The sequence below is a fragment of the Rattus norvegicus genome, chromosome 14 (assembly GCF_021556685.1).
Source record: "Rattus norvegicus strain SHRSP/BbbUtx chromosome 14, alternate assembly SHRSP_T2T, whole genome shotgun sequence".
NCBI lineage: Eukaryota > Metazoa > Chordata > Mammalia > Rodentia > Muridae > Rattus > Rattus norvegicus.
The window spans coordinates 3,042,834-3,052,302 of NC_141547.1; the positions used below are offsets into that span (position 1 = coordinate 3,042,834).

At 42.4% G+C, this 9,469-nt stretch overlaps 1 protein-coding gene across 21 annotated transcripts in view; it reads left to right on the forward strand.

Moving 5' to 3' along the window:
- Positions 1 to 3,384, forward strand: part of Zfp644 (zinc finger protein 644) — a 74,932-nt gene extending 71,548 nt beyond the window's left edge. For 19 of the 21 annotated variants that reach the window (XM_087582788.1, XM_087582786.1, XM_087582792.1 and 16 more), the window contains 2 exons: positions 696 to 798; positions 1,633 to 3,365. In XM_087582788.1, the coding sequence (XP_087438914.1) occupies positions 696 to 798; positions 1,633 to 1,825 (296 nt within the window). In that variant the 3' untranslated portion in view covers positions 1,826 to 3,365. 21 annotated transcript variants of the gene reach the window in all.
- Positions 3,385 to 9,469: the final 6,085 nt, after the last annotated feature.

Sequence of the window (9,469 nt, forward strand, 5' to 3'; positions counted from 1 at the left end):
AAGGGAAAAGTGATGGAAAATGTCAAAACCAGCACTAAAATATTTGGTCTCCCTTTAAAAAAAGCTTTCTGTTTAAATCACAGTTTAAAAACAAAACTACTAGAGAAAATAGAGTGTGGAAAAACTTTTGTAAAGAATAGTTGGCATCAAACATTGGATCCAGCATGAGCTTAGATAATGGAGATTTCTGGTTACATTCTAATACAGCTGCCTTTGCATGATTGTACGCGTGATGCATTAAGAAGGAAAACTGAGCTGTGTTTGCTCTGCAGTTTCAGTGGGGATTGGCTGTTCACTGAGCTTTGTGTTACATTGTTGATATTCCATTGCTGGGTTTGCTTGGGTTGTGATTTTCCTAGAAGTAAGATGTTTAAAACCATGTGTGATCAGAAGTCCAGATCATCCTCTGTATCGCTGTTATTGACCAGCCGAGCTCCCGGTTGTGTAGCCACTTTTCCTCAGGTGTACCTGAGTGACCTAGAGCTGCATTTGGAGAAAGTGGCACAGAACAGATGTGGGCAGCCTAAGACACTGCTCTAGGAGAAACTGCTCCAGAAGCCACTGTGAGTTAGTGCATGCCCCGAAAACAGCTGAACAGAGACTTCCCTGGTATGATTGAGCTGTCGTGACCTCTCTGTTATGTAGGTATGTTTTAAATATATGAAGAATTTTAAGTTCTTCTCTTCCTTTTTTAGCCATAGATTGTAAGCAGAAGAAATCAAGGTCAAGATCTGGAAGCAAGAAGAAAATGCTAACGTTACCTCATGGTGCTGACGAGGTTTACATTCTCCGATGCAGGTATATGCCTGGGTTGCCACATGTGCCGTGGCCCCTTTTTTAGGTGTCCTTTGAGACACAGTAGTTGGCATTTTTATTTTGTGGCATGGTCAACAACTAATAAACTTAGGTTTCTACGTTAGCCGAATGCTGTATTACTCTGCAGCCGATAGCAGTGGTGTGTTCATCGTTGTGCTTCATATATGTGATAATTCGGTTTGGTGTCTCTCTGCTCTCTGTTACGTCCTGCTTACTGAGAGCACTCCCACTTGTGCTTTTCCTTCACAGCACCTCCCTCGGTGCTGTCAGAGGGACTACATCCAAACCATCCGGAACTACAGTCTCGGGATCCTACACCCTTTTCTGGCCTACAAGGACCCAGGCATGCACATTTGGTGTACAGACATACAGGAAGGCAAAATACCCATTTATACACACAGTTTTTAGAAACTTAATCTTAACTCAGTAATAATATTCCAATCTTAAATTATTGACATTTACTAAATCTGTTAATGAAGGTGTAAATTGATTGTTTCAAGTTAATGTAAACCAGCCTTCCTAATGCCGAGACCCTTTAATAGAGTTCCCTATAGTGACCCCCAGCTATAAAACTATGGTTACTACTTCATAACTGTAATTTAGCTACTGTTATGAATTGTAAATATCTGATATGGTCTTTGACTCTTGTGAAAGGGTCATTTGAACTGCAAGGAGGTTGTGACCCACAGGTTGAGGTCCTTTGATTTAAACTTAGGTGTGCTCCATGTAGTGTATGGGGAGATTTATTTTTTAAATTGCAGGCTTTATTTGAGTCAGTTTTATTAAGAGAACTGTTATTATCTACTTCTCTTATAGGTTTTGTGGCCTAGTCTTTCGGGGACCATTGTCTGTTCAGGAGGACTGGATTAAGCACTTACAGCGGCACATTGTAAACGCTAACCTTCCACGGACTGGAGCTGGCATGGTGGAAGTCACATCACTACTTAAAAAGCCTGCCTCTATCACAGAAACGTCGTTTTCCTTACTGATGGCAGAAGCAGCATCATAGAACCAGGAATCCTTTTCAGTAGCATATTCCATTGGATGTAAATTTAAAATTTGTCTTTTTTTTTTTTTTTTTTTTTTTTTTTTTTTTTTTTGGTAAGCCACATGAAAGTATCCATTTATAAATACTAAAGTAGGAAAAATGGGGGACCCTAAATTAGAGTGGTATCAGAGCAAACAATACTTAAGACAGACAGTAAGTAGTCTGTATGTTTTATATAGGGTGGGAATGTGTTTAAGGTTTACTAGGTTTTGTTGGCTGAGTTTTCTCAGCTGAAGGTCCTACATCTGAGAGCCATCTGTAAAGTGTTGCACATGAATCCTTACAGACAGACAGACTTACTGAAAGATTATGTTCTCTGCAGTGTTACCAGAATCAAGGCTCTGGTTTTTCCCCACACTTACATAGAAAAATAAGATATTATATTTTGTTGGTATGTATTTAGTGTTTTGTATAATACCAGGAACTGCTAACTAAATTTACTCAACTTAGGGCATTAAATATCATGTACTTCATAGTTTGAGACTGTTCCCCCGAATAGGGCAGAGTATTCTATTCTATCTAGATGTGTAAGTGTTTTTGTTTTTTTTTTAATCATAATGGAACGGTTTTTTTTTTAATATATATATATACATATATATATATACTAAAAAGTCGGAGGGAGATTTGTTTAAACGAGTATTTCTAAGAGAAATATTGTACATAGTCTTGGCGATTACTTGTGGTAAGGAAATGTCCTTTAATCCAGTTGCATTTCTCAGACAATGAAGTGGTGCGCCCTGCTACCTCCTACTTTGTCAACAAAGATGCTATTATTACCCTCTCCATTTTGTACCATAATAGATTTTAAAAATCTAATGTTCTTTATTGCAAGACATGCTTTTGTTAACTGATTTGTTTCTTTGTAACATTTTACGTACAGTTTGACATGCTCACAGGACAGGGTTGTCTGTTTATTTAACATTGTAGATGTGTAATTAATAAACAAGGCTCACTACACGATTTAGAGTAGGCTTCCTCATTTATGTTCTCTTCCAAATTCGATCAGTTAGCAAAACTATTAATACACAAAATATTTCTACATATGATGAGAATGTTTACAATTTCAGTTTAGAGCTTGTTTTGGATGTGATTATCTATGTATGAAAATTGTGTAACACTATGCTCATGCTAAGACCGACATAACGGAGTTTACTGAAGTAAATGTGCTGTGAGGAATGCACAGTGTGGTGCAGGTGTCTTGGTCATGGGAACCTGTGACGATTCCCTCGATCACTGTCCAAAGCAGCTGCTCCTTCCTCTACAACGAGCGCCGCTTACAAACAGCAGTTTGTGTGCACGCGCCGTCCAGCCATTCCACGGAGTTGCTGATGTGGCTGCACCAAGGCTCTGCATTCGTACTTTTCATCATCTGTAAATACATCCGGACAGTTACATGGAGGAGTGCTTGGTGTCGAGTAGTACATACCTCACTGCCAGTGAGACTGCTTTCCTATGGTATATCTCCTTGCCAGAAATCACTAAATAAAGACTTCAAGAATTACAGTGCCTCCAATGTGAAACATTTGTTACTTTTTATTTCATGGGAAATAGTTCATGAGGTTGTTTTATTTAGTTAGATTGTTCATATTTCCCGTTTTGTTTTCTAGAAACACTAATGGGTCAATATATTTTATGTGAAGAAATAATTTCCCATTATGGTTACTGAGCATCTTAATTAGGCGCTAATTAATGTATAAAACCAGGAGGTTGGACTTGGTTTTATCTGAGCCTAGGGTCCCCTGAACCCTAAGGAATGAGATAGTGGAAGGACTTTTGAACTGCTGGAAAGGCCAGAAGGAAACTTAGCATTTCTCTAAAAGGATAAGATTCCTCTTGACTGAGAATATGACAGATCCACGTTGATACTGATCATGTCTTACTGAGGACGTCCCATTGAATTGCTATAAGTGTGTCTGTGTGTGTGTGTGTGTGTGTGTGTGTGTGTGCGCGCGCGCGCGCGCGCTCTGTGTTTAGGGAGGTTCTCACTGCTATTCCTGGGCTGACTTTGAACTCAAAATCTTCCATCTCAACCTCTGGCCTACCTGAGATTGACTACGCCAGTGTGGAACTGTGCTTGGCTTGAATTTTTGAAACTGAACCATATGCTAACAAAGAATGTAGAATTCAGAAGTTTAGGAAAAAAATGACAGGATTTCTAATCAGATGACTTGGAATTTTTAGATTTAATTGTGATTTTTTTTTTCTCATCACGACAACTACTGAAAAGTATTGGAATGCAGGTAGAGTTAGTATAGCCACATAGTTCAGAATTAAACCCAAGATCTTCCCACATAGTGTGGAATCGTGTCCTTCGCAAATTGGGATGCTTGGACTTTCTTTCCTTCCCTCTCTCCTCTCTCCCTCCTTCCCTCCCTTACTCCCATTACTTACTTTTTAGGAACCATCTCTTCACATATTTTTGTCAGGAGGGCACAGCACTGATGCTCAGAGTCAGAAGATGCTAGAGTTAATTCCTCTTACCACGAAGGTTCAGTGGTCAGACTCCGGGTTGTTTGCCTTGTAACAAGCACTCTGCTGATCTCTCTCTCTCTCTCTCTCTCTCTCTCTCTCTCTCTCTCTCTCTCTCTCTCCCTTCCCCTCCCTCCCTCCCTCCCTTCCTCCCCCTCTCTCCCCCTCTCCCTCTCCCTCCCCGTCCCCCCCCCCTCAATTCTTGTTCTTGTCTTATTGCTCCAGCCAAGATTTTGGGCATTCTGTTGAATGAGTGATTAGAATGGGCACTTTTACCGCAACTCCTGGTTCAAAAAGGAAATATTGTCAGCTTTTCAGTCTGTATAATGTTGGGTATAGGTTTGTGTAAACATCCTTTGTTATGGTCCTCTCTGCCTGGTTTATTTTTCAGGACTTTTGAACTTTGTCTAAGGCCATTTCTCCAGTTGTGTACCATCTGCCTTTAGATCTGTACGTTGTACTTAACATTTATTGACTTTGCTATGTTGCACCCATCTCAATGTAAACCTGTGATGGAGTCAAATCAGTCAGGGTACGTATGTGTTCTCACTGCTATGTTGTTGAATACCACATGGCTTGTGTGTATTTATTGAGCTTTTGTGCTGTGCTGTGCTGTGCTGCCCCTCTTGGTTGTCAGCTTGACATACTATAAAAAGGGAACTTGAGTCACCTCCATCAGATTGTCTGTGGGGCACTGTCTTGGTGAATGTCAGAGGTCCTGGCCTACTCTGGGTAGTACTGTCTCTAAACAGGTGAGCCCACGCTGTACAAGACATTCAGGGTAAGCAAGCCAGGAAGCCCAGTGTCCTCTGTGGTCTGTGTTCCAGTTGCCTCCTGGTCACACTACTGCCGTGGCTTCCCTCAGTGATAGGGTTTGACCCGAGAGCAGATGAAATAAACTTCGTCTTCTCCAAGTTGCTTTCAGTCATGGCATTTGCTCGCCGTACCACAGCAGAGAAAGGAAACCGACATGGCTACGACTTCATCAGGGACTCTGATGTATAATCTCTCTTCCGTCGTGTCCTTGTCTGGCCTTAGTCTCTTAGGATGAGTTTAGGAGTGTTTGCCCTTCCGCTGTGTAGGCTAGACAGGGAGTAAGTAGCAAGTGCAGCAGTGGTAGCTTTTCCTTAGGAGCTGTGTAGATCCGGCAGCACGTCACTGGCTTCTGGGCTGCCCTTTGTGGACAGGTGACAGCTGCTTCAGGCCTGTTCTAGTTGTGTTTTTCCCCCCAGTGTGTTTCAAGTTCTTTTATAACCTTCCCCTGGATTTTTTTTTTTTTTTTTTTTTTTTTGGAGTTTGTTGTAACAGCCTGTTTTCTATATCTTAATATTTTGGGTCTTTTCGCTCTTAGTTTCGGTTAGGGACTTGTCTCGTTTGTCTTTTCAATAGATGAACCCTTTGCTTGATTGATACTGTGTATTCTCGTCATAGGCTGTTAATTTCTGACCTGATCTTTATTACTTCTGGCCACCTACTTCTTTGGGGCTTGGCTTGTTGTTGATTTCTAGGACCTTGACTGACTTGATCTTTGAGCCATTTTCAGGATATTTTTTCTTAAAAATTATTTATTTAGTGTTTTTTTTTTTTTCCAGAGCTGGGGGTCGAACCCAGGGCCTTGCGCCTGCTAGGCAAGCGCTCTACCGCTGAGCTAAATCCCCAACCAGGATATTTTTTCTTAACATAAGCATTTGGCTATAATTTTCTTTTGAGAATTGACCTACGTGTGTCCTAAAAGTTTTAGCAGATTGTGCTTTCATTTTCATTTGATTCTAAGGATTTATGAACAACTTCCTTGATAACTTCACTGGCACACTGATCAATCAAGAGTCTATGTTCAAGGGCTGAAGAAATGGCTTAATTAGAACCTGTAGAGGGCCTGGGTTTGGCTCCCAGGATCTCCGTGGCTCACACCCACCTTATCTCCAGCTGAAGAAGTGATCAGGTACATCTGACCTCTAGAGAGGCACCTGCGTTCATGTGCATATGTCCACGCACAAAGGTAGACACATACAATCTTTTTTTTTTAAAGAATATATTGAGTTTCTCAAGCACTTACGTGGTTTTACTTGCTATTGATTTCTGCTTTATACCACCATGATCTGCTAAGAAAAGAGGAATAATTCGATTTTCGCATTTGTTAAGAGGTGCTGTTTTGTGACATAGAATGTGGTTCTAAGGGTGCTAAGAAAACTGTTCACTCCCTATCTGTAGGCCATTTGATCAGTGTGCAGTTTAACCCCCAGGTTTCTTTGTTGTTTTGTTCAGGTGATCTAACAATGAGCACGGGGCATTAAACTCGCCCAGATTTAGTTAGGTTTGTATTACTGAGAAGAGAACACGTGATCGAGGCAACTTTTAAAGCATTTAATCAGGGGCTTGCTTACAGTTTTAGAGGGTTAGCCCCAGTCATAATGGTGAGAAACAGGCAGACATGATGTCAGAGCATTTTTACATCCAGATCAAGCAGGAGGCAGGGGCTAGGAGAAGTAATGGAGAGGGGCAGAGACAGATGACTCACTTCCTCACTCTGTCGTTGCCCTAGAGTTTGAGGTCACTGCCCAGGGCTTTTGGCATCAGAGTGTTGGCCAATCTGAAGTCATGGTAAGCCAGCCGGCCATGCAGGCTGGACCCTTGAGGAGGTACCTGGGTGAGGTTTTCCAGGTGTGCACTAGTGTCAGCAGGGAGAGAGAGGAGAGACGGGGAAAGCTTTTTAAACCTCAAAGGCCAGTCCCAGTAACAACACACCAACAAGGCCACCACACCTCTTAGTCCTTCCCAAACAGTTCTGCTCCCTGGTCACGAAGCATTCAAACATGAGCCTGTGGGCCATTCTCATTCAAAGCATTGTCCCCACTGTTGTGCTTCAGGACCCTTCAAGCCACTAACATCTGTCTTATGAAAGCATAGTCCTCAGCACTCTGTGTGTGTCCTCTTTCTTCAGACGTGTTGACGTCTTCTCCTGATGGTTTGTAAACTGGTCTTTACTAGATAAGAATAGGTACGTCAACTTATTTTTAGCCTGGGTTTCCTTCATTGACTTTTCTCCTTTGATTCCTTGGCTCAGTATCAGTTGTGTTTTCTTGGAGACAACAGATTGTTAGATTTAAACTTTCCTTTGGATGTTATTTTGCTAATTGTTGTAGGGAGCATTGTGTACTGTGGCATGTATGGTAAAAGAACTTATACAGGTCAGGTCTCTCCTTCCACCATGCAGATTCCAGGAGCCTAACTCTGCTTATCCAGTCTGGCAGCCAATGCCTGTAACCCACAGAGTCATTGGATCCAGCCACTGGCTTGCCTGCATCTCTTTCTGAATTGTTTTTGTTTTGTTACACTTTAAACAATTGCTGAGAGAGTCTTGCTAATTTTTTGTGATTTTTCCTGGTTGGTTTCCTCCCCCCTCACCCCCGCCACCTCCACCCCGGGTGGTTTTATTGCTGTTTTTTTTTTTTTTCTTTCCCACCTGTTAGCATGAGGAGTATGCTAGTTTGCTATACTGGAGATGGTTGGTTTCTTCCTAGCTCTCTGTTGTATGAATATGTGTGGCCCCCATAGATTCATGTGTTTGAATGGTTGGCCTATAGGGAGGGGCACTATTGGGAGGTGTGGCCTTGTTAAAGGGAGTATGTCACTGTCGGGTGGACTTTGAGGTCTCCTGTGCTCAAGCTCCAGCCAGCGTGGACTCAAGACTCCTGGCTGCCTTCGGAAGAAGATGTAGAACTCTCAGCTCCTCCTCCAGCACTGTGTCTGCCTGCATGCTGCCCTGCCTCCCAATGGACTAAAGTGTAAGCCAGACCCAGCTAAATGTCCTTTATAAGAGTTGCTGTGGTCATGATATCTTTTTTTTTTTATTTTATTTATTTATTATATATTATGATTACACTGTCGCTATCTTCAGACACACCAGAAGAGGGCATCAGACTCGTTTCAGATGGTTGTGAGCCACCATGTGGTTGCTGGGATTTGAACTCAGGACCTTGGGAAGAGCAGTCGGTGCTCTTAACCACTGAGCCATCTCTCCAGCCCATGATATCTTTTTACAGCCCAAAGTGAGACAAGTTAGGAGTTGGTACCAGGGACTTAGGTATTGCTATGATAGTCCTGACAGCGGAAGCTGTAAGCGGCTTAATGAGCCACCCCTGGTAGGACCAAGGAAGACAGTGCTCCTGGGGGTGATCTGCACTGTGGAGGTCTAGCTCAAGAGGTTTCAGAGGAAAAGAATTTTAATGTTGCATAGAGGTTTTTCTTGTGATATTTTGGTGAAGAATGTGGCTGCCTTTTGCCCTTGTCTGAAGAGTCTGCCTAAGGCTAAGGTGAAGAGAGACAGATTAATTGCATTAGCCAAGGAAATCTCAAACCAGCCTAATACGAACTGTCTTGAGGCTCACTCTTAAGAGCGTTTTGATCAAGTGTAGCAAGCTAAGAAAGGACAAATACAAAAATTATGTTCAAAGATAAAGGGACACCTGAAGGAGTTAAATCCTGTGTTCAAAGAGATAAACAGATTAAAGAGATATTAAATGGAATTAAGAGAGTGGTGACCACAGGGCAAGATCCCACCCGTGTAAGCTCGAACCTTGTGAAATGGATGTTCCCTGCAAGGAACATTCCCACCCGTTTTTTTTTTTTTTTCTTTTTTCTTTTTTTCGGAGCTGGGGACCGAACCCAGGGCCTTGCGCTTGCTAGGCAAGCGCTCTACCACTGAGCTAAATCCCCAACCCCTTTTCCCACCTGTTCTTAACTTACAGTGCATTTGCAGTTGTATGGGGAGGGGTTCTTTTCATTTAGACAGAAGGAGATAAGATTGTGAGCCAAGTCACCAACGGGTGGATTGCAATAACTCTTTTCACTTACCCACTTGACTACTTCTAGAAGTAACTACCATCCAGAAATGGAGGTCACACCTGTGATCCGAATCGTGAGGTGGGATAACACATGCTTTTGATCCAGATTGAAACATGCCCGTTAATCCAAATCTTGAGGCATAGAGGCCATGCTCAAAGAAAAGATTAGGTCCAGGCGTGGTGAGACGCACTTTTAACCCCAGCACTCTGGAGACAGGCATGCAGATCTCTGAGTTCAAGGCCAGCCTGCTGTACAGAGCGAGTTGTGTGACAGCGAAGCTTAGGTGGTGAA